The sequence below is a fragment of the Cucurbita moschata genome, unplaced genomic scaffold, assembly GCF_002738365.1.
Source record: "Cucurbita moschata cultivar Rifu unplaced genomic scaffold, Cmos_1.0 Cmo_Scf00028, whole genome shotgun sequence".
NCBI lineage: Eukaryota > Viridiplantae > Streptophyta > Magnoliopsida > Cucurbitales > Cucurbitaceae > Cucurbita > Cucurbita moschata.
The window spans coordinates 1,493,153-1,517,514 of NW_019268544.1; the positions used below are offsets into that span (position 1 = coordinate 1,493,153).

A 24,362-nucleotide genomic window follows, 5' to 3' on the forward strand; every position below is an offset into this window, starting at 1 on the left:
AAAAAAAAAAAAAAAAAAAAAAAAAAAAAAAAAAAAAAAAAAAAAAAAAACATAAAAATTATTAATCAATACGATTTTTTCCCCGACTTTGGACATTTTTTAAGAAAATTAAAAATAGAAAATAAGAAAAATAAATTTCGCAATTACTTCTATTTTATGGAGAGAAAAAAAAATCTTAGTTGCATAAATAACATGCGGGCCGAGCCCGAACCGCATAATCTGGGATTCGAAAAGCCCATTCTGTTTGCACACGTGTTACATCACTATTGGTTATATAATTAATAATGTTAGTTGCATAAATAACATGCGGGCCGAGCACCGAACCGCATAATCTGGGATTCGCAAAGCCCATTATGCATGCACACGTGTTACATCACTATTGGTTATATAAGTAATCACAATATGAAAACAAAAAAAAAAGGAATGGCCCATGCAGGTTTCGAACCTGCGACCTTCGCGTTATTAGCACGACGCTCTAACCAACTGAGCTAATAGGCCATGTGTTAGCATGCGCTAAATCTAATTATTTATATTATTATTATTGGATTTTTTAGTACAATGAATCAGCATGTTTAGATCGATAAAATATATCAATTTATCTAATTAAAGTTACCGTCATAATTGTGTTTTAACGTAACTTATTCTCGCTCACAATAAATTATATATTTTGTAAATCATGTTCCTAACCTTAAATTTTATTTTAATTTAATTATAGGCCGAAGATTTAGTCCATATAATATAAATTATAAACTATTTATGGAAATTTTATTAAACGATCAAAATTAAAAAGATTTAATTCTAACTTTCTTTTTAATTAGCCTAACAAATTTTATAATATTGTTAGTGTGCATCTAGCGTGAACAAAACCCACGAATTCACCAAATATGAGTTGGAAGCTTTAACCATTCAGCCAATAAAAGTAGAAGGGACATACACGAACGTGAAAGACCGATTCTTGTTCTTCTATAATGCACGTGGTTGACGAGCCTTTCAATTTGTATTTGTAGAGAATACAGTGTTGAAAATTGGTTATGTATGGTGATTGAAATGAATAGGAACGAGTTGGACGTAATGTAAATATTGATATCAAGATGTGTACCGCTGACCTTATTCTAAAATCATTATTAATAAAAATATTTAGAATCACTTTAATTATTTTATTTTTATTAGGTTATAAATCGTTAAAATAAATTTTAAGTAATTTAAATTTTATTTAATTTCATTCACTAATAAATTTATTATAAATAAATATGTCTAGATAAAATATTAAAATCCTTTTCCCACCTATAGAAGCAAACTACTTGGTTTTAATCGAATGAAAAATGAATTTTTGTCTTTTTATTTTCTTGTTGCAATAAAATCGAAGGCTAATTGGGCCCACGTCGTTTTGTCGGACCCACTGACGTGGCGTTATCCATCACGGCTAACTCGATTAATTAATTAATGCATTTTGCTAGTATTAATTATCATTGTGATTATTATTTCTTATTGTTGTGGGTCCCGCTTTAAGCCCTAACGAACTCTTATGCGTGAAACACTTAGTACGAATAAGAGATTACTATAACCGTTCAAGCCTACCACTCACCGATATTCTCATGTTTGGGCTTTACCTTTACCTTTTGGGTTTCTCCTCGAGGTTTTAAAATGCATCCATACCCTCATATGGAATGATTCGTTCCCCTCTTCAATTAGTACGATATCTCACAAGCCACCCTCTTTGGAGCCCAAAGTCCTTGTTGGCACACCGTCCCGGTGTTTGATTCTGATACCATTTGTAAAAGCCCAAATACACCGGCAGCAGATATTTTCCTCTTTTGGCTTTCTCTCAAAGTTTTCAAACATGTCAACTAGAAAGAGGTTTTTACACCCTCTCGTTCCTCTTTCTTATGGATGTGAAATCTCACAACTACACTAGCAGACACTCTGCACAAACTAACTACACTGAATTGTTTGGGATTAAAAATTTAGCAAAGTGAATAGAAAAATAAAAAATAAAAATATTTAAATATTTTTATCTTAAAATATCTTAATTTTTATAACTTTTATTTCTAAAAACTGATTAAAGTTAATCCATGCCTCATTTTAAAACACAAAGAATGTGAAGGGTTAGAAGTGCAAATTTAGAGAAAGCAAAGGGGCAAAATGAAAATATAAGAAAGTGACATTAAATTAAAAAAGGAAATTCCTTTAGAAAAGTAAATAAATTAAAATTTAAGTAACAAAAAGCTACGTGTCTATTTACTTGTACGTTTCCTTCATTTCATCCACCCACATCGGTTGGTACCACGTGGCACTTTACTTATTCAATGGCGGGGCCCACGAGATGACGTAATCTGACATCCATCTCTGCCATCGTGGACTCCGTGACTTCCTCTCGTCTTTCGGTCAATTCTGTTTATTAATATTTTTTTTGCAATTTTACTAAATTAAACTATAATTTTAACAGACAATACAATTAATAATTAACGCATAATTTAATAAATAAAATATTAAAAATCAAGAAACCAACACATATATATATATATATAATCTTAGTTCAAAAAATGAATTTAATAATTTCTACACATATTCATATTGGTCACATGAATTATAGTATTATAGTATGTTCCACGAGTTGGGTCGTTTTTGTAACATAGCATTACACGAGCTATGTTTCAAACTTTACGATATAGCTTTGGTCCATTTTATATGAGCGTTAGAACAATGAGAGAATCTATATATAGCGTGAGATAGTCATAAATGACGAGCCTCCAATGTACCAGTTATCATAAATCCACAACAAACGTTGTGTAGCCAAATGTAAAACATAAATTGTTGAAAGTATATTAGTAAGTCCACCAGCTCGAGGAACAAGCTCCTATTCTAACTTCCTAGAAATCTATTGATGACGAATTTTTCGGGATCTCAAATAAGTATAAATACTATATTGGAGTCTCACGTTGACTAATTAAAAAATATCATAGACAATCTCTCTCTTAATAAAAAAATTTATATATATATATATATATATATATATATTGTATTCTAAAATAAAAAGGTGAATTGTATTTATCATGTAAAATCATTATACTTGCATGGTTAAAAATGTGATTTATGTATCTCAATCATTGCATGTGTAAGAACAACACATGAAATTTGACCAAAGTTTGAAACTTAAATTTGAGCGTTAGGAAAAAATAAATAAATAAATTTGATAAGTAATGGTTAAAAATAAAGTGAAATTCATCAAAAAAAAAAAAAAAAATGATAAGAAGTAAATCATCGATAGAATTTGATCGAGGGGTAAGAACGTAATTTTTTTACCTCTATCGGGTAGGAAAAAAAAGTTTTATAAACCTCACCATTAGGGTTTTTCTCAGTTTCTCCTTTAAAACGAGTAACTCATGGATTTAGTTTCTCGCTTATAGTTCCGCTTCAACATTTTTATAAATTTTGTAATAAGAATGTAATTATTTAAAAAAAAACTAATGTTTTGGTTAATTATTATATTTGGAATTTCATTTTGAATAAAACTTAAATTAGCAAGTTTTTGAAAATAAATTGGCTTCTATAAATTGTGATACTATGGTCATATTCATTGTTGAAGTACATGGAAATTCTCGTCCTTTTCTTGTTCATCCCTCCTTTTGCAGTGGCACAGAGCAAGACGGGCGGGACCAAAATCTGCGTTTCTACTCCACTTTTTCCATGGTGGGTCGCCGGAAAATGAGTTATTTCAGCCAAAGATGAGTTTTTTATTCTTTGAGTGACTTCTCAGAGATCGGCTTCTAATTGGGTTTGTTTCACTTGAGGAGCTGAAATTTTGTGAACAATGAACACCGCTGGTCGACTCATTGCTGGGTCTCACAATAGAAACGAGTTCGTTCTGATCAATGCAGAGGACTCTGTTCGGGTAAGATTATGCGACCCAATGGCTCGTTTTAAGAATTTTCCCACTTGGGATTGAACAATTTGGGGTTTTGATTCTGTTCTTGCTGAGAATCTCTTTTTTAGGCGCGTTTTCATTGGATTCTTTGCATGTCGAGCTGCTTGAGTTGAAGAAATTTAGTTTGTGTTCTTAGTTCATCTTGCATTTTGATCCTCCGATTTGTTTATTGCAAAGTTTGATTTTTGTTTGGTGTTTCCAGACAAAGTCTGTGGAGGAATTGAGTGGACAAACATGTCGGATTTGTGGAGATGAGATAGAGTTAACTGATGAAGGAGAGCTCTTTGTTGCTTGTAATGAATGTGCTTTCCCAGTTTGTAGAACTTGCTATGAGTATGAGCGAAGAGAAGGAAATCAAGCTTGTCCACAGTGTAGAACCAGATACAACCGCATTAAGGGTAGCCTTTTTTAATCTCAATTCTCTGTTATTGTGACTTTTTCGGGTGCCAAAGCTAATCAGTGGTGCAAATTTGTAGGTAGTCCTCGGGTTGAAGGCGATGATGATGACGATGAAGATGACACCGATGATTTGGATAACGAGTTCGACTATGGCAATCTCGATTCGTTTCACCCTCATGCTGTCGATGCATTGTCTGTTTCACGCCTTAACACTAGCCGTGGTTCCCACCGTAATGCATCTCGCATCAATGGACAGTCGGAGCATGAACCGTCTCCCCTTCATTCGGAAATTCCTCTCCTGACATACGGCGAGGAGGTAATTGGAGTTCTTCAACTCTATGATGTTAATTTTCGATATTCACAATCAAACCGATATAATGATGCGTTTTCTTGTGCTAGGATTACAAGATTTCTTCTGATCAACATGCTCTTGTACCCCATTTTATGGATCGTGGAAACAGAGTCCATCCGATGTTGTACCCCGATCCATCGATATCTTGTAAGTCGGCATCAAGATGGTTATTTTTATTGTGTATGATAACTATGGCTAACATTTTGATTGCCATCCGATAGCTCAACGTAGACCAATGGTTCCCGAGAAAGATATTGCTGTATATGGTTATGGGAGTGTGGCATGGAAGGACAGAATGGAGGATTGGACGAAGAAGCGATGTGATAAACTTCAAGTGGTGAAGCATCAAGGGGTTGAAGACGGTGGAAATGATATCGACGATCCCGATTTGCCCATGTAAGCCACTGTTAGAAGTGTTTCGTGCGTGTTTGTTACACTATCCTAGTATGAATTTTCATTGCTCGTTGTCCCGAGCTCAACGCAATAACACAACTAGTTCCATGGCTTCTTTTTTAAGCCATGTAATAGCTAACCATCTATTTGTTCTCGTTCGACAGGATGGATGAAGCTAGGCAACCGCTATCAAGGAAATTGCCCATCTCTTCGAGCATGATAAACCCGTACAGATTAATCATCTTGCTTCGACTTGTTATTCTCAGCCTGTTTTTCCATTACAGAATTCTTCATCCAGTTAAAGATGCCTATGGCCTGTGGTTGACTTCAGTAATATGTGAAATTTGGTTTGCGGCATCGTGGATTCTCGATCAGTTCCCGAAATGGTATCCGATTGAAAGGGAAACGTATCTCGATAGGCTATCGCTGAGGTAATGTGCACACAATCCATTTATCCTCGTCTACTTCGGGAACGTTTGCCTGATTTCTTTGGTTTTCACATTTTCAGGTATGAAAAAGAAGGGAAACCTACTGAATTAGCCAGCGTGGACGTATTTGTCAGTACCGTTGATCCAACGAAAGAACCTCCACTTATCACTGCTAACACGGTACTTTCCATCCTTGCAGTCGACTATCCTGTCGATAAAGTTGCATGCTATGTCTCAGATGACGGTGCAGCCATGTTAACATTTGAAGCTCTCTCTGAGACATCTGAATTTGCAAGGAAATGGGTTCCTTTCTCTAAGAAATTCAATGTTGAGCCCCGTGCCCCCGAGTTTTACTTTTCTCAGAAGATCGATTATTTGAAGAACAAGGTCCATCCGGAATTTTTCAGGGAAAGACGAGCAATGAAGGTTCGTTACCGTTGTAGAGGCTGCGTATCTTATATCCTTACGGTTTGCTGCAATGATATTACTGACTTTTTGTTCGTATACTTCGCTTTGAACAGAGAGAATACGAAGAATTTAAGGTTCGGATAAATGCGCTGGTCTCCATGGCTCAAAAGGTCCCTGAGGATGGCTGGACAATGCAAGACGGTACTCCATGGCCCGGGAACAACGTTCGAGACCACCCTGGCATGATTCAGGTAATATATATGTCGATTGAATCCGTCCACCATTTTTATCCATAGCGTGCTGTTTCTGACTGTAATTGGGTGAAACAGCTCAGGTCTGTCTCATGTTTGTGCAAACTAATCGTGTACATTTGTGTCTTTACAGGTCTTCCTTGGCCAGAATGGTGTTTGTGACATTGAAGGAAACGAGCTGCCATGTTTGGTTTACGTTTCTCGTGAAAAGCGACCCGGGTTTGAACATCACAAGAAGGCCGGGGCCATGAATGCACTGGTACGTGTTAAGCTTAAATGTTTATCCCCTCAATTTGTAGACGGTTAGCATTTGAGGACATTACTCGTCTCCATATTTCGTCTGAAGGTTCGAGTCTCGGCGGTTCTGTCAAATGCTCCTTATCTACTCAATGTCGACTGCGATCATTACATTAACAATAGCAAGGCACTTAGAGAAGCTATGTGTTTCATGATGGATCCGACGTCCGGGAAGAAAGTTTGTTATGTGCAGTTTCCTCAAAGATTTGATGGGATTGATCGACATGATCGATACTCAAATCGGAATGTTGTGTTCTTTGATGTATGTATACGCATCACTGGTCGAACAATTTACCTCAAACCTGCATATCTTATGCCTATTGAAATGTAAAAAACTTAATGCAGATCAACATGAAAGGATTAGACGGAGTACAAGGACCGATATATGTCGGTACGGGATGTGTTTTCCGAAGGGTTGCCCTCTACGGTAATGACGCTCCTGCCAAGAAGAAACGCCCGAGCAAAACATGCAACTGCTTGCCAAAATGGTGCTGTCTGTGTTGTGGGTCTAGAAGGAACAAGAACGAGAAGAAGAAGAAGACAACACAGATCCATGCGCTCGAGAATATCGAGGGAATCGAAGGTAAAGAATCATTTGCCATTCATATCATATCATATCATATCATATTATAACCAACACGAGTTCCCACATGTTTGTTGCAGAACTAAGCATAGAGAAATTGAACGTGTCCGAAACTAAATTAGCGAAGAAATTCGGGCAATCTCCGGTGTTTGTCGCGTCGACCGTGTCGGAAAGTGGAGGAAGTCGTCATGATGTGAGTGCTGCCTCACTGCTAAGAGAAGGCATTCAAGTTATCAGTTGTGGTTATGAAGATAAAACAGAATGGGGGAAAGAGGTTACTGTTTTTTAGAGCAAGACAAGTTTGAATTTTGCATTCTTTAAGGTTTATTTTGTCTCTGAAATGTTTTCAATATGATTACAGGTTGGGTGGATATATGGTTCTGTTACTGAAGATATCTTGACTGGATTTAAGATGCACTGTCACGGTTGGCGGTCTGTGTACTGTATTCCCGAGAGGCCTGCTTTTAAAGGGTCGGCTCCGATTAACCTCTCCGATCGTCTAAACCAAGTTTTGCGGTGGGCTCTAGGATCTGTTGAGATATTCTTGAGCAGACATTGTCCGATCTGGTATGGCTATGGAGGCGGGTTGAAATGGTTGGAACGATTTTCGTACATAAACTCGGTGGTCTTTCCGTGGACCTCGATTCCATTGCTTGTTTACTGTAGCCTGCCTGCTATCTGTCTTCTCACCGGAAAGTTTATTGTCCCTGAGGTAATATCTTTCTCGTTTAGTTGCAAAGTTTTTAAAACGCGTTTGCTAGGGAGAGGTTTTCATACTCTTATAAAGAATGTTTCGTTCTCCTCCCCAACCGATGTGGGATCTCACAATCCACCTCTCTTCGGGGCCCAGCGTCTTCGCTGGCACTCGTTACCTTCTCCAACAGATGTGGGACCCCTCAATTCACCCCCCTTCAGGGCCCAGCGTCCTTGCTGACACACCATCTCGTGTCCACTCCCTTCGGGTGTCTGGCACTGATACTATTTGTAACAGCCCAAACCCACCGCTAACAGATATTGTCCTATTTGGGCTTTCCCTTTCGGGCTTCCTTTCAATATTTTTAAAACACGTATGCTAGGGAGAGGTTTCCACACCGTTATAAAAAATGTTTCGTTCTAAATACCATATTTGTGTGCATTTGTAGATAAGCAACTATGCCAGTCTTATTTTCATGGCACTCTTCATTTCAATTGCTGCGACTGGTATCCTCGAGATGCAATGGGGTGGTATTGGCATCGACGACTGGTGGAGAAACGAGCAGTTTTGGGTTATCGGAGGCGTTTCGTCGCATCTTTTTGCTCTTTTCCAAGGTCTACTCAAGGTTTTAGCTGGTGTCAGCACCAACTTCACAGTTACATCCAAAGCAGCCGATGGCAAATTTTCAGAGATCTATATGTTCAAATGGACATCATTATTAATACCTCCCACGACCTTGTTGATCATAAACATCGTCGGCGTGATCGTCGGGATCTCAGACGCCATCAACAATGGATACGACTCGTGGGGTCCTCTTTTCGGAAGGCTATTTTTTGCTCTTTGGGTGATCATCCACCTCTACCCATTCTTGAAGGGATTGGTAGGGAAACAAGATCGTCTACCAACAATCATTGTTGTTTGGTCCATTCTTTTAGCCTCAATCTTAACATTACTTTGGGTAAGGATCAACCCATTTGTATCCAAAGACGGCCCCGTTCTAGAAGTTTGCGGGTTGAACTGTGATTAGGAACAAGTCAGTAAGGACGGGACAGGACGGGACGGGACGAGACGACTATGGTTTTTGCAGGAAATTTGAGTAATTTTTGTGGGGAAGGAAGGTGATGCAGGATGATGTATAGATAGAGGGGTTGGAGGTGAGGAATGGTTATTTGTTCTATAGATTTCTTTGATTCTTTGAGTCCTCTGTTCCTCGTGATGAAACACATGAACTGATGATATAATTTACTCGGGACGATATGTAAAACGTGTCTTAAACTCTCATTTTCGCCACGTTCCTCAACGAAGTCCTCGTTCCTTAATGTAAAACCCTTGACATTCTTCTTCTGCTCCTCATTTCAACATAGAATTCAGTCCCACCAGGACTTCCCATTTGAATTTTCAACTTACAAATTCTTTGTTCATTCACCTGAAGACCATGATGGATGCCAAGTGTTTCATATGTGTATCGCATCATCGTTACCATCTTCGAAGCTTTTCTCGAGTTCGGCTAGCTGATTTTTTGTCCTCGTGTATCCGTGTTGATATCGTCCGAGATGAAAGTTGTACGTTTTTTTGTCACGGGTTTAGTGAAGAGAAGAATTTGTAGTCTTAATAGACATGTCAAATAAAAAAGAACCTTTGAGCCGGTCAAGCTACGTTCAACTCGGGTCGGGAAAATTCGATGTAGACGTTTTTATTTTGTTCGAGTAAATTTGACTTTTTAAGTATTAAAATGAATAATAATGGTAAAAGTAGGAGTAATTAAATTATAGAAATTAAATGGTAATTTCCAACGGAGGAATATATAAAATTAAAAAAAAATGACTGATTTCAGCCGTTTGATTTCAGTTGCTAAGCATCCGACGGCTTACACTTTCTCCTATTACCGCGTATGGTTGGTGGAGTATGATGCTAGAATGAGATTGCATGCAGTGGATTCTGTCTCGTGTGAAGACTTGGTAAGACTTGGTAATTAAAATAGGGATTTTTCCTTTTTGGGAAATTTATTTGTTTATTTTTATTTTTAGTATTTTTAAGTGAATGTTATAAATTGATAATCTTTTCTTTCAAATTAAAAGGATGGTTTGAATGCTATACTCAATTATTTCAAAGACATTTATGATACTTCATAATTTGGGGAAGGGGCAGTTCACGAGAGTCGAGACTAAAAGAAATGTATAAACCAATGCTTCCATAGATTCGGTTTACAATTATAGCTTCCATACATGTTTAGTTGGTCGATCTTTTTCCGGATAAAAAAAAAAAAAAAAAAGACCAAGATAAGAGTCAAAGAAATGAAAAGTCAGCCTCTTCGATAAAAAAAAAGACCAAGATAATCAAAGAAATGAAAAGTCATCTTCAAAAAAAAAAATAGGGGGAGTCTAAAACATCTTTGGTATGAGGTCTTTTGGGACAGTCCAAATCAAAGCCATGAGAACGTATGCATACCACTTAACGGATTTGCAATTGTGCGACACTCACTTTCCAACGACAAGTGAGTGTTCTTTCGTCGTCTATGGCCAAGCGACATATGCTCGAGTCTCTGGCCTCGATTTAAGAAAAAGGTTTTAGAAGGCAACAAGGGCAGGAAGAGATGTTTTGCAAGCAAGAGAGTAACAATAACGGCTCACAGTATATAACTTTTGGTAGGGAGAAGTTGACAATATGGACAATATCATATAATATCATACCATCGTGGACAATATCATACCATTTGAACTCATTTTTATTTTTAAAAAAATAAAGTTTTTATATCTAGGAAATCCAAATAAAGGAAAAAAAAAAGTTGGATCTTGTCAATAGGTCAACAAAGTCAATAATATAATAGAATCGGATGTAGCAAATCACAACGGAAAATAATAATAAAAATAATAAAAGTAGCCTTCTTCCACCCATCTTCTAGGCACCAACATTGCAATTTCTTCTGCAAATCAATTTCTCTCTCCTAAATTTGCTGTTTCTCTCTCTAAAAAAACTTCAACAGAACGTAAACCCATAAACGCGCTCTTTCGCAAAACCCATAAAAACAGAAAACAAATCACACCCACAAGCAAAAGACACGATTTTGATCACTACATTTCATTTTCTCTCTCTAAAGCTCACTTTTTTTTCCTTCCTTTTTGGGCTTCAATGGAGGAAGAATCATCGTCGTGTTCGAGAAACTCAGAGGAGGTGTTGGATGCGGCGCAGCAGTTGGTACAGCTGAGCAACGAGGACGACAGTAGTAGCAATGTCGTTACGGCGGAGAACAAAAAGAAGAAGAAGATGATGAAGAAGAAGGAAGACGGCGGCGGTGACGGCGGAGAGGAGGAGGAGGTTGATCAGAAGAGATGCCAAATTGAGACTTCCATTTGTTGGAAAATTGAAGAGATTTTTGGGAAGGATGATGATGATGATGAAGAAGGTTGTGGGTCAATTTCTCGGCCCAATAAGCGACGGTTTCGATCCATTCAAAGTATCTATATGAACACCAAACCTTTGGTTAATGCTAGATTCTCCGGTAAGGGGATTGTCCAAACTTGATTACGAGGTTACTGGGTTTATCTTATATTAAATATATGACTTTTTTTTTAACAACAACTTTTAAGGTTTTATGTTCAGATTTGAATATCTCACCTCAAATTTCCATATCTCACCTCAAATTTTTAATTCAATTCTAGATACGAAAATAACTTTTAAGGTTTTATATTTAAATAAGGCGAGAATTGAATATCTAACCTCAAATTTTTAGTTCAATTCTAGACACGAAAATAAGAGTATGTGAAATTAGAATGATGAATGATAATGGTTGGCAGGAGTTTTAGACATTTAAATTATCCCCTTTAGACGGAGCTTTTCCTAGAGGTTTTAGAATACGCCTATTAGGAATAAGTTTCTACACCTTAAGAATGTTTCATTCTAACTTCAACTAATATGAGATCTCACAATCCACTTCCACACTAGCAATAGGATCTCGGGGGCCAGCGTCTTTATCGCACACCACTCAATCTTTGGTTCTGATACCAACTCTCACAGTTCACCCCACACTAGCTGTGGAATCCAACAATTCTCCCCAGACCAAAGGTTCTCTCTAGCACACTACTAATAACAACTATAACAACTCAAGTCCAGTGATATTATACTCTAATGATAACTTAGGACAAAAGTAAAATTAAGCAAATAGTTTCGGCTCCAAACACAGAAGACATATAAGAATGAAACAACTTAAAGCATATAAATCAACTTCAAACTTATTGATATGAGGGTCAAAATTCATTTTTCGCGAGCGGGCGATTCATACGAGGGTCAAAATATGATACTAAAACAAAATTTAAAGGAATTGCATTGAAATTGGATGAAAAAAATGAAGATTAGTAGTAGATTAGAGCATGCAAAGGCATATAAGAATGAAAGAATGTACTGGTTGCTGCTACACACTAAGTCCTAATGAAAATAGAATATAAAAAAACGAGATATAATTTACACCCATTTTTTTGCGAGAAGTTAATTAGGAGCTCTATGCAAATCTTCCTACCTCAAACACTACAGAAAGCTATAACCTCCTACCTCCATGCATGATTCAACCAATTTACCAACGTCAAAAGGAATCGTAACAAGAAAAAACAAAACACACGTAACTATGAAATTTTGAGGCCATCGGAAAAAATGTAACCATTTGCCTCTCAAGCAGCTGCTGCTTGCACCGGACCATCTGGTCGATAATAACCACCACGACCACGAGCCCTCCCCCGCCCACGTCCACGACCTACAAAACCTTTATATAACATATCATCAACACAGAGTATGCACAACAGTGTTCGAGAGTTCAATAACAATCTCAACATAGCTCCATCTCAGAAAAAATTCCATAGCTTACCCCGACCTGGGACTGTTGGAGTAATAGGTTCACCATAGTCATAATATCCACCTGACTGGCGACCATAACCACGTCCCCTGCCACGGAATGCAAGTCCTCTTCCACGTCCTCTACCTCCTCTAGGGCCGAAACCTCGCCCTCCATCCCAACCATCTCCCTGATACTCAGATGTACCATTGTAGTTCCCTACATGAAACAGTTTAATAGATGTTGGCACAGACTACAAATTATGCGTACACAAAAAGTGTATTCAAAGATAATAATAGTACCTCTACCCCTGCCTCTTCCTCTACCACGTCCCCTACCTCGTATTCTAGGTGATCCCTCTACATCAAAATTGGTTCAGATTAACTAAAATCAGTTCATTACCAAAATTAAAGGAAATAAAATATAAAAAACATTTTATATTAATCACCTCCTTCATCTTCAAACTCATTCCATGGTTTCACTTGGTCGACAGGAAGAGGGGCTTGGTATCTACACATAAGTAAAACAAATCAAAATTGCAGGGGCTGCCCAAGCCCACCGATATTGTCTTTAGAAAAAAATTAATGGCTTGGATCGTGTATCAACAGTCAATCCCCGTAGAGGTAGAGGATAAGGTTCCATGGGTATTTCTATTTCAGGTCTCTTTTTTTTCATAAGGAAGTGGGGGGAGAAATGACAAGAAGATATTGGAACATCCATTTGGAAGAGTATATCTCTGTATATGTAAAAGTATTCATATTATAAATCTTCCATTTTTTATTAGAAGCTTGTGATTTAGTTTTTGATGCAATATGTAGGGACAAACAATTCCTAATTGTTGGTACCAAAAATAAAGCAGCGGATTCAGTAGAGCTGCAACATGTAGGGAGAGGTTTCCACACCCTTTAGGGAAAGCTTCGTTCCTCTCTCCAACCGATATGGGATCTCACAAGTGGTCAAGAAGCACATCACATGTGGGTTTTCCCTTTCTGGCTTCCCTCAAGGTTTTAAAATGCGTCTACTAGGTAGAGGTTTCCAACCGACGTGGGATCTCATAGGTGGTCAAGCATATTCAGTTATATTTATCTTAAGTATAACTTGACATCAAACCAAACATCTTTACCCTGTCGAAGATGTATCGAGCTCCTTCTTGGACAAAGTAATTGACACCATTGAAACATGTCTTGTAGTCTCAAGACTGCCAAAAGCAGAGAAAAATGAGCTTTCAAAACAACCGCAAATGGTAAATTTTAAGAATCATATGGGAGAGTCGGAGGAATTCATACGGAAGAAGGCCTTCTTCGAGTGGCTCCCACATATCAGTTATATCTGTGGATCCAATAGCAGTATTCTGATGGAGACCAGCAATCCTTCTCTGAACAGAGAAAATGAAGATATTACAATAGAGACATAGCAAGCACGCCAAACAACAACAACAGTGAAGAAAACAACCCTACCTTAATTAGTTCAGCTATCATTACAGTCTTATTGATAGCTCTTCCCATCCCCTTGACAACAATCTCGTTTGAACCTTTCTCCTACGAAGGAGACAAGAAATCATAATCAATAACATCTCAAAACATTTTTGCGGATCTCAGAAGATCACGAGCACTACAAAATTAGAAGTAACCATTGGAGGTTATACCGCTGCTTTCACCCACATCATTAATCATAACCCATAATTCTATGTCAGCCGAGCAACATATAAATTAAGCAAACAGCCATAGCAGAAGAAGAGATGAACCTGGAGAAGAGTGGTGGCATAAGTAATGTAATTCCTCATCCTTCCTTGAGTAGTAATGCGAATTTCATTCTCGTTTATGGGAGTGTTTTCTGATTTGGGCTTCTCCACTCTCTGGTACCTATCCATCTAAACAACAACAGAGGATTCAAGCGAGAACCCGCGTCAAAATTAGAATCAAGGAAGTACCCAACTGAAGAAAAAAAATGAAAAACAGGGATAGGCATGGGGTATTACCGTGAGTGAGCTGAGCTGAGTAGTAGAAGAATAAACGACGGAGTGAAGAATCCGGAGAAGCACGGAACAGATAGAAGAAGAAGGGAGTTTGTGTGAATCTGAGTGAAATCTGTTGGATTGGGTAATGGGTGGTTTGGAAAATTAAGCCCCCTCCGAAGACCCCGTGGGTTTGGAGAAAGAAGGAAGAATAAATAGAAGGGGAGAAGGAGAAGAGAAGGGGTGGCCGAGTTTGAACCAGTGAGAGTAGGGCTTTGAGTCCCGGTCTTATCGCCGCCGTGACCGCACGAGATCTTACTGGATCACTGCCATCTACCAATCTCCCTCCCTACATCTTCACTTTTAACTATCTCTCTGCTCGGCCCATTTATTTCTCCCGCTTCGGCCCATTACACATACACGTAAAAAAGCCCAAAGTGCTTATAATAATTTATTTAACCTTTTTAGATTATTGGCCTTTATTATTAACATTTATATTAATTTAATATATTTCAAATCTATATGTTTTTTTTTTTTTTTTGTGCGCGAACTTATAATGTTTTGTTTTTATATAAATTTAGATTATTTTAATTTTATGTGTTATTTTGTAGGAGTTATTAATTTATGTTAAGTTGAGAGTAATTATAATTTTTTTTTTTTTTTTGTGCGCGAACTTATAATGTTTTGTTTTTATATAAATTTAGATTATTTTAATTTTATGTGTTATTTTGTAGGAGTTATTAATTTATGTTAAGTTGAGAGTAATTATAATTTTTTTTTTTTTTTTGTGCGCGAACTTATAATGTTTTGTTTTTATATAAATTTAGATTATTTTAATTTTATGTGTTATTTTGTAGGAGTTATTAATTTATGTTAAGTTGAGAGTAATTATAATTTTTTTTTTTTTTTTGTGCGCGAACTTATAATGTTTTGTTTTTATATAAATTTAGATTATTTTAATTTTATGTGTTATTTTGTAGGAGTTATTAATTTATGTTAAGTTGAGAGTAATTATAATTTTTTTTTTTTTTTTGTGCGCGAACTTATAATGTTTTGTTTTTATATAAATTTAGATTATTTTAATTTTATGTGTTATTTTGTAGGAGTTATTAATTTATGTTAAGTTGAGAGTAATTATAATTTTTTTTTTTTTTTTGTGCGCGAACTTATAATGTTTTGTTTTTATATAAATTTAGATTATTTTAATTTTATGTGTTATTTTGTAGGAGTTATTAATTTATGTTAAGTTGAGAGTAATTATAATTTTTTTTTTTTTTTTTTTTTTTTTTTTGTGCGCGAACTTATAATGTTTTGTTTTTATATAAATTTAGATTATTTTAATTTTATGTGTTATTTTGTAGGAGTTATTAATTTATGTTAAGTTGAGAGTAATTATAATTTTTTTTTTTTTTAGAGAAGTAATAATATCATCAATAATGTTTTTGGTGGATAATATTTTTCCTATTTTTTTTAGAGGAATAATATTGTATGCAATGAAAAAATTTCGTCTTTTGAATGTACAATATTAATATTCATTTTAAGTGAAATTACAAACAAGTGATTAAAAAAAAGTTAAAATTTAATACAAATTTTAAAATAAGTTGAATAATTAAATTAAGTTTATCTAACATCTAAATATAGTTAATTGTATAAAAAATAAATGAAATAGAAAAATAACAGCTCCCAAATGCATCTTAAAATAAATATTAAAAATTTTGAATTCTCACAAAGCTCCTCAATGTTTTAAATATTATTGATAAAAAAAATTAATCACTAGAATACATTTCATTATATTTTAAAATTGAGCTTATAAATATTACTCCACCTACGAGTTTAGTTATTAAACGAGTTACAATTCAAGTAAAACCCGAATCAAATATTTGATTCGCCCTTCGACAAACCGAATACTGACTTGAAAGAGACAAACCATAAGGTAATAAAGACTTCAAAAATGATCCTGGCAGAAACGAGTACCTGGAAATACATAAAACCCCAACTCAAAAAAAGTGTTTCAGCTGCAGTTCTGCAAAATGCATTGCAAGTCAACACTTATATGCATACATCCAAGCCAACTAAAAGTATTCGCTTGACAACAATGTATTAGTGCAGAAATCAAGAATAGGTACCATATCCACACCATAAACAACACAACGTTTTACTTTTTTTTCTATGAAGATAATCGACTCGATTTTAACCTGTAACTTCTATGAGCACCTATTACAGAAAGTGGAGCCATTAGACATTGACGGGGCAGCATCCAAGAAAGAATATAAAGCAGGGATGGCTAGAGGAATCTTCTGATTTACTCCTAAATGATAACAGCAAATAGTGTATTCAAGCTCCTATAAACTTGGCTTCATACACCTGAGGTTGCTGCAAGGATAGAATAAAATGATGTTGAGAAGTCGAAAATGGGAAATCTAAATACCAGTCTAAAAGGTATTAAGAAATTTATCAAGAACTGATTAGAGCTTTCGAGTTTAATAGCGAACCATGAACAAGACCGATATCTGTCGGCCTGCAAACCATCTCATGTGCATTGCACGTTGAGCATTTATAGCAGCTTCCATAGTATCATATTGCAGATACACACATCCGGTGCTGTTTCTGCACAATGTAAAACAACAAAAGGGGAAAAAGACGATGAAAATGTATATGCCTACAATGTATATGCATGTATGTATGTACAGAAAAAGTTTGTAGGTCAAGTATAGTTATTATATATTTATAATAATTCAGGGCTAGTGTCAGCATAGGAAAGCCCTCTTTCCATAACCATCCTAAAATTAAAGAGGAAAAAAATTCTCCATCGATGAACGCGTTAGTAATTTTTTTTTTCATCCCTATTCCGGAAGTATATCTGCAAATGAGGATCAAAGATCCAAGTCAATGCCCCAACACAGAATGAAACAAATTTGAGAAAGACATGAACAGAAGACAAGATCCTGTTTAAGCATTTTAGCCATAAATAATATCGCTATGGCTTAATAAGAAACAGAACTATAAGTTCTAGCCCACAAAAAAAAATGCACACATAAAACAATATTATGATCTGAAATAGTTATGATTATGGGGACAGGATAATAAGTACTCACTTATCCACATATATATGTTTAACGCGACCATATTTAGAACACTCCTCTTCAACATCTTCTTTGATTTCCAAGTCAAAGTCCGGTGCTGTCTGCAGAATGATTTATCTTATAAATAATTCATCTTAAAAGATGAGAACAGAAAATACAAGTGCTCAGTACCTCCGAAGATGGATCAAACATGTTTTTCAGTAGTAAACATTCACTAGGACTTCCAACAGATTGTAAAACTGGTGGAGTAAAATTTGCAGGAAGTACTGGTGCAACAACTGCAGCTTGACCATTTAGAGGCAAGCTCGTCGTAGATCTCTGGTTTGGGGCTGACCCATTCAACAATGGAGCTCCAAGAGATCCTGCAATACTGAAACCACGAAGCAATAACCATGGTTAACTTTCATTGGTCAATATTTTTTTCTAAAAGAAAACAACCAAATCAGGAGACAAAAGTATGAAAGAGAGAAAATATGACATCTTGCAATATAATTACACCAAGGGAGACAAACCTAGTAGCAATACCAGTACGGTCAAGCTTCTGCATAAGCAGAGCTCTTGATTGAGCATTCAATGCCTGCAATTAAACGTTGCAATTAGCAAACATCTTGTTCTGACAATAAATGAATATTTTATTGAATGTAATGAAATATACAAAAGCCACCGAAAAAGTGTAACTAAACTAGTTGGAAGTGATCAAAGAGAAGTTTCAATCAGCATAGTTCAACCGTCATCACTAAATGAAATGACGTATGCTCATAGTCTAAAGCCAATAGTCTCATTTTCTTTTCTTTTTTTCTCCTTTTTCCTTTATATATGTGAGAAATAAAAAAGCTTAAGCAAGGTGTTAAACATTGGAAATATATGTCTAAATAACTCGGTATGTGAATCCCCAGGGAAGAATCATTCTTCCTTGATGATGACAATAGATCATCAGCAATTGACAATTTCGACGTGTTCCTTCCCTGTGTTGTCATCTAATACAAGAATTCAGGGAATAATCTATATAACGTAAATATATCTACAACTAGCAGGTGTTGTTTCAATATATTTCCCAATCAATTCCTTCACATGTGAATAGTTTCAACTTTATTCAGCTTTAAAGTATGTAGTGATCCATCTTTCTAGCTCCCATGGTGAGCCTATGACATGTCAGAATCCCAGAGTCTAAGAATCCGACAGGAACCTAATATTCTTCAAAGTGCATTCTAGAGAATGTAGATCAGTGCCTTCAATCAATATTTGACACACCCTACAAATTTATTCAAAGGCTAAAGACTTGGCCACTCAGGACTCAATGTGTGTAGTTCAGTTCACAAACAATGGGCTCGTCCTTTTTCTTCTCTTTTCTTCTCTCATTTGATGCAAAACTCCAATTAATTAAGCAATCAAAAGAAGGTAGTTCAAATCAAGCCTTTAGAGGAGTCTGAAAAGGGAACCATGCTAAAAGACGTACAGATAGATATTTATTTCTCAGTTGCAAAAGAAAACTATGCACTAACCAGACCACCCCCCTCATCATCATCAAGGTCATTTGATTTTGCAACACTTTCTTGTGCTCCAATGTGGTCTGTTACAGATGAAACCTGTACAAACAGTATTGTTAAACACATCAAGTCAAGAATGTCATCGTTTTTCAGAGATGTGCTAATAACAAACAGATATATTAGTAATAAACACAAGTCAAATTCTAAAAGGATATAGTAGAAGGCTACCTTGATAATTCGGCCAGCAATTTCTAATTTCCCATTCAAGCTTTGAGCTGCCTTCGCATGCTCTAGATGAGCAAACTGGAAACTCAAAAATTAAGACAGATCATTATGAACTACTGACTAATACATAGTACATCTAAAAATGGAAAAGTTTGATAATAAATGATTACCCACTTGAACAAATCCAAAACCCTTGCAGTGACCTGACTCAAGGTCAAGAGGTAGTTGCACAAGCTCCACAGGACCAAATGCTTCAAAAATCTGATCAGAAAAGAAGTGATAGTCTGTTAGAGCTCATATCATGAAGATTCGAGGAAGGGCAAAACCGAAATGTGACCAATTCTAACATGTAAAAGAACCGATTTTAGTTGGCTTCCTTGTTTAAATATGTTTAACAGGGAGGTAATAACTCCCCCGGTCAGTTAAGTAATTTCTGTGTCATTGTTTATAACTGTATTTTGTGAAGACTAGGATGTTTGTTTGTATTTAGTCCGTTAACCTGACAGTAGCGGGGAGAGATTGATGACCCTCTCAAATTAGTCATTGGCAAGTTAGGTTGTGATTTCCTGTGAAATTTATCCAATAGAAAGGAGCTACCTATCGTAGTCAAAAAGATATAATGATATAATTATTTAAAAACCGTAGAAACCAACTTTAAATTCCCCGCCATGTCATCTACTATTCTTAGACTATTGATTTTACAGCAGGAAAATCATGTTCACTGCATACACATTTGCAAATGATATTGGCGCATAGATTTGTTTCTTGTTCAACGACAGTCTACCATTGTCACTTGTATGAAAATAACTGTACGAAAGGAAATCAAACGCAAATGTCTCAAGAAAAAACCGCATAAATTAATTGATTTTAGTACCTCTCTAAGGTGAGTCTCGGTCATGTTAAAATGTAGATTTCCAACATAAAGTTTCCTGTCTACCGCTCCATACGGCCCTGCACCAGACGCACCAGACGTATTTGATTGAACAAGATTCTTTTCAGCTTCTGAAGGTTTAACCATCACCGGTTGGCCAAGTAGTAGTTGACCAGAGATAGCAATAGCCATGGGCACAGACATCGCATCATAAAATTCAACATACCTGCAGTTTAATCAATGCCCCAAAGTAAACTTATTAGAGAATGAAACAACAAAACTAATAAACAAAACTTACAAAGCATAAGATAAACGAAATACACAAAGCAGAGACCTCTGAGTTTCTTCTGACTGGTTTAATAGTCAGGTTAGTTCATCAAATGAAGAGCCAACACAAAACCAAATAGCAGATGACCAGCTTAGACTAGGAGGAGGTGGGAGGAGATCGTATGGTGATTATTCATCAACCTTCCTAATCTTTTCAATGGTCATATTTGCACACACAAATTAAGCCCCAAAAAAATCATCATTGAGAATCATTACACACTAAGCACTATGGGGAAGTCAAGATGCCACAGAAGACCAAATTTCTCTTTACTTTGTATTATTTTAATACTAGACCCAAAAATAAACCCAAGCCAGAGCCTTTATGCATTTGTTCAAATAAAAAAAAAAAACTACGGAGTGATAATGATACACAATCAAGCATGTTCATTTTAATGAAGTGTCACAAATCAAGTCTGAAAGTTAATTTGAACCAAAAACATTTCATAATGCCAAGAAATGAATCTAAAACCAAGACCAGAGAACAGAGATAACAGAGTCATAGGAGTTAGGTCTGTTTCTTATCTGCACAAAAACATAGAGGAGCATAATTAGGAGTACGATGGGGAAAACAACAAAGAAAACCTCAGGTTTATGTTATCTACCTTGAACAAGTAGCATGAATTGATTAAACATGACTGCATTGTATTCCCACCATCCCTCATCATTATCGCATTGCTAGTTCATTTAAAAATACAGTTAAATTTGATACTTGAAAACTACTATGTTAATAACCATATTAACAAGATCACTAGCATGCAGTATAAAAATTGTTAATCCCAAGACCACATACCCAACTCCTTTTGACCGTCTAGAATTCCTGTCCATGATCAGTCGCACATCTCGAACCTGAAAATAGAAGGAACAACGAGAGCAGGTTATTTAGGAAGCCAGCAAGAAGAAGAGCAATAAAGATTTCCATTCTTTACACTTGAGGCAAAGCACCAGACCATCAATGAGATGACGACAGAACTCATATACATTTTCACTCACCCCATATAAACAGAATGTTGAGATAGAAGAAATTGATTATAGTTTCGAAACTGAAGGCAGAGGAACAGTAACTGCAATATGAAGCAAATCTATCTCAATATCTAAGCAATCATAACGTTTGTAGCAATAACATTGCAACAAAAATGTTATTGTAATACATGCTATAGATGTGAACATGTATGAGGGGCATGACACATGGAAATTACATAGATGAAAGTATGACTGCTATGACTGCTATGACTGCTAATACATATAATTGTTAACTTCCAGCAAAAGAAAAAATAAACACATACTTCTCTTCAATAATAAGTTTCAAATACCTTTCCGGCTTTTGAAAAGAATTCGTAAACATCTCTCTCGGTGGCCTTCAAAGGCATCTGTACAAAGAATACAGAGAAGAAAAAAAAAATATAAGCAAAATATAAACAGAAACATGAAAGGTAAGGAAAATAACCGTGGAAGACTATCAACCTGATAGGCAAATACAGTTCTTTGATCCCTCTCTGGATCAGCCTCAGGCTCCACCATGTCTTTCTTGTCCTTCATCCTCCTGCCATTCGCACACCCAAAACATCAGGGGGGGGAAATGAAGAACAATATAGTAATTCAACCAAGAAAATGTTAAGAAATTAAGAACCACTCAGGTTTCTTCTTCTCACTCTGTATTGTTATGGGACAGTGATTACACGAAAGCCAAATCTTTTATATTTCAATTTAAGCCTTCAAGATAAGACCATCACTGTATACCAGCGATTTAGCGAATAGAATGCACCAAGAAAAGAGAATGAATGATAAAAATAAAAAACGAACTTGGAGAACATTTTCTTAACTTTTATGATTCCATTTAACACTTTCATGAAGGATTTCTAGGATTACAACACCATGGTGGTTATCATTAGATGCTTATCAATTTCCTACCATTTCTGACATGAAAGTACAGTCGGGTTCCAAACTAATCCTAGACTTCTTGCAGTCAGCTTACTCCAAGTTTTCACAGAGCATCAACAAATAAGTAGCAACCGAGTGCTGAGTGCTTAATTTCAGAAGAGACTCTGGGGGTGAAAATTCAAAATTGGCTTGAGCTATATCCTTCTCTAGCGACAAAGACAGAATTTAAAAAAAAAATTAAAAATTAAAAATAAACCGAGTAGAATTCTTGGTTGCAAGATTTCAAATCTAATAGCAAATTTAACTTAAGAGCCTTAGATTGGAAAGCTAATGGCTTGTCGTAAAGGAATTTTTCTAGTCGAAGTTTTCCAGTTGATGTTGATCTACATTTGGGCCGTAGATTTGGAGCAGTGTTTGTTGCTCAGTGAAAGTGGTTTTCGTTGTCTTAGCCTGGCTTCTCATGTTGTTCTTTTCAGAGTTGCTAGACCATACTCAAGTTTTTAAATGTTTTGTTTATCTTTCGGCTGTTGTAATTTTTGAGAACTTTTCTTTCTTTTATTTATTGGATGATTGTTTCCCCTCCCATTGGGAGTTCGTATCCTTCAATTTCCTATCTTTTCATCTATCTTGGAAAAGCTCTGTTCTTTTTCAAGCACACTGCACTAGAATTTTCAAGAATAACCACGAGTAACAGGCGGCCATAACGTATGCAGGCAACACCCAACAGTCAACGGTAAACTTACAAGATCACAGTTTTAACAAATGATGCAGAAATGAACAATTACCTGTTTTCTCTGACATCAACTTCGCGTTCTCGCTCCCGAACAGACCGACTCCTGCTTCGCCGGGATCTTTCCTCTTCTCTCTCCCGCTCCCTCTTCTCCCTTTCTCTTCTTTCTCTCTCTTTCTCCTTCTCCCTCTCCCTCTCCTTGTCCTTCCTATCCCTCTCCCTCTCTCTGTCCTTCTCCTTATGCCTTTCCCTATCTCTCTCCTTATCCCTTCTATCCTTGTCTCTCTCCCTCTCTTTCTCCTTATGTCTGTCTCTATCTCTCTCCTCCCTATCTCTGTCTCTATCCCTTTCCTTCTCACTGCTACCCCTATCTCTCCCACGGTTCCTTTCTCTATCCCTCTCTTTTCCCCCATCCGTTTCTTCCTCTCTATCTCTCCGATGCCGATCCCTCCCTCGGCCCGACGGATCCCTATCCTCCTTCCCATTATCATGCTCACTTCTCGACCTCTTGACCTTCAGCTCCTCGTCCTCACGACCACCAGAGCCAGCTTCTTCGTCTACCTCTCTTTTCCTGGTGATTTTCTCGCTCCTCTCACTCTCGCCCTTCTTTGCCTTCTTCATCTCCTTATCATCCTGATCCTCCACAGCTTTCTCCAAGTAGTCGTACTCGTCGAAGTCCATCGAATCTTTAGAAATTCACCGGACCAACGAAGCGAAAGATCTCGCCGGAACTTGTGTTGGAAAACGCAATCAGCGGAGCTAGACGGGACGAAATTTCAATCAATTGAAAAATCTAGGGTTTTTTAAGGGGTTTCTGGGGGAGGAACTATTGGTTGGCTTGGAGCTCTCAATAATCCGCGAGTGAAGACTTAGGATTTATTTTTTATTCGGATGAAAATAATTAATTATGGTTGTTTCGAACAAATATTAATTATTATTATTATCGCTAGAGTAGGCTTTGCATTTTAAAAAATTAAATAAATAATTCACCCAACATATAAAATAATTTTTACTCTAAATTTGTATATTTGTTCATTAAAATTCATGTATAGTTTAATTTTATTAAAATTAGTTTTTTTTTTAGTTCTTCAATGGTTGTATGTTATATACTTTAATCTATAAAAATTATTTACGAACCAATATCATACTTGAAAACATGTCCACACCTAATGATTAGGAATATAAACACGAGCATAGTTTAAAAGAGTCTCAGTTGATCCACGCACAAAAGTTTTAGAATTTAGCTGATACGAGG

The 24,362-nt window shown here is 36.3% G+C and overlaps 3 protein-coding genes and 1 non-coding gene across 7 annotated transcripts; 1 reads left to right on the forward strand and 3 right to left on the reverse strand.

Moving 5' to 3' along the window:
* Positions 1-424: 424 nt before the first annotated feature.
* Positions 425-498, reverse strand: TRNAI-AAU. The gene has a single exon. It is a non-coding gene; the product is annotated as a tRNA-Ile (tRNA).
* Positions 499-3,590: 3,092 nt separating this feature from the next.
* Positions 3,591-9,067, forward strand: LOC111463302 (cellulose synthase A catalytic subunit 2 [UDP-forming]-like). Its single transcript, XM_023107181.1, has 14 exons — positions 3,591-3,892; positions 4,128-4,323; positions 4,402-4,640; positions 4,724-4,823; positions 4,898-5,072; positions 5,234-5,500; positions 5,578-5,923; positions 6,019-6,156; positions 6,290-6,415; positions 6,503-6,715; positions 6,799-7,036; positions 7,117-7,310; positions 7,398-7,748; positions 8,179-9,067. Exons 1-14 carry the CDS (start codon positions 3,812-3,814, stop codon positions 8,755-8,757), a joined length of 3,243 nt encoding a protein of 1,080 aa, XP_022962949.1. The 5' UTR covers positions 3,591-3,811; the 3' UTR covers positions 8,758-9,067.
* A 2,992-nt stretch (positions 9,068-12,059) lies between these two features.
* Positions 12,060-14,846, reverse strand: LOC111463304 (ribonuclease P protein subunit p25-like protein). 4 transcript variants are annotated; one of them, XM_023107184.1, is made up of 9 exons: positions 14,531-14,844; positions 14,297-14,422; positions 14,010-14,090; positions 13,839-13,927; positions 13,676-13,750; positions 13,001-13,062; positions 12,855-12,911; positions 12,586-12,771; positions 12,060-12,483 (listed from the first exon to the last, which is right to left on the reverse strand). In XM_023107184.1, exons 2-9 carry the CDS (start codon positions 14,420-14,422, stop codon positions 12,392-12,394), a joined length of 768 nt encoding a protein of 255 aa, XP_022962952.1. In that variant the 5' UTR covers positions 14,531-14,844; the 3' UTR covers positions 12,060-12,391. The 4 variants fall into 4 exon arrangements, with proteins under 4 accessions (XP_022962952.1, XP_022962955.1, XP_022962953.1 ...); XM_023107187.1 differs by having other exon boundaries at positions 12,068-12,474; positions 12,592-12,771; positions 14,531-14,846; XM_023107185.1 differs by having other exon boundaries at positions 12,068-12,483; positions 12,592-12,771; positions 14,531-14,846.
* Positions 14,847-16,500: 1,654 nt separating this feature from the next.
* LOC111463329 (RNA-binding protein 39-like) lies at positions 16,501-23,976 on the reverse strand. The gene is made up of 13 exons (XM_023107212.1): positions 23,163-23,976; positions 21,961-22,039; positions 21,810-21,866; positions 21,290-21,345; positions 20,176-20,398; positions 19,476-19,562; positions 19,305-19,379; positions 19,092-19,175; positions 18,102-18,166; positions 17,761-17,959; positions 17,602-17,690; positions 16,999-17,113; positions 16,501-16,879 (listed from the first exon to the last, which is right to left on the reverse strand). Exons 1-13 carry the CDS (start codon positions 23,786-23,788, stop codon positions 16,841-16,843), a joined length of 1,794 nt encoding a protein of 597 aa, XP_022962980.1. The 5' UTR covers positions 23,789-23,976; the 3' UTR covers positions 16,501-16,840.
* Between the last annotated feature and the right edge of the window lie 386 nt (positions 23,977-24,362).

What these genes read in the sequence shown, in the direction of transcription:
- LOC111463302 (XM_023107181.1), top strand. Translation starts at nt 3,812, where the DNA reads ATGAACACCGCTGGTCGACTCATTGCTGGGTCTCACAATAGAAACGAG. An exon ending in CCCCGATCCATCGATATCTT is followed by an intron (nt 4,824 to 4,897) that starts GTAAGTCGGCAT and finishes GCCATCCGATAG; the next exon opens with CTCAACGTAGACCAATGGTT. An exon ending in GGGAAAGACGAGCAATGAAG is followed by an intron (nt 5,924 to 6,018) that starts GTTCGTTACCGT and finishes CGCTTTGAACAG; the next exon opens with AGAGAATACGAAGAATTTAA.
- LOC111463304 (XM_023107184.1), bottom strand. Translation starts at nt 14,422, where the DNA reads ATGGATAGGTACCAGAGAGTGGAGAAGCCCAAATCAGAAAACACTCCC. An exon ending in TGAGTTTGAAGATGAAGGAG is followed by an intron (nt 12,912 to 13,000) that starts GTGATTAATATA and finishes ATTTTGATGTAG; the next exon opens with AGGGATCACCTAGAATACGA. An exon ending in AGGAAGAGGCAGGGGTAGAG is followed by an intron (nt 12,772 to 12,854) that starts GTACTATTATTA and finishes TGTTTCATGTAG; the next exon opens with GGAACTACAATGGTACATCT.
- LOC111463329 (XM_023107212.1), bottom strand. Translation starts at nt 23,788, where the DNA reads ATGGACTTCGACGAGTACGACTACTTGGAGAAAGCTGTGGAGGATCAG. An exon ending in TGTTTGATCCATCTTCGGAG is followed by an intron (nt 17,691 to 17,760) that starts GTACTGAGCACT and finishes ATCATTCTGCAG; the next exon opens with ACAGCACCGGACTTTGACTT. An exon ending in AAACATATATATGTGGATAA is followed by an intron (nt 17,114 to 17,601) that starts GTGAGTACTTAT and finishes TACATTGTGCAG; the next exon opens with AAACAGCACCGGATGTGTGT.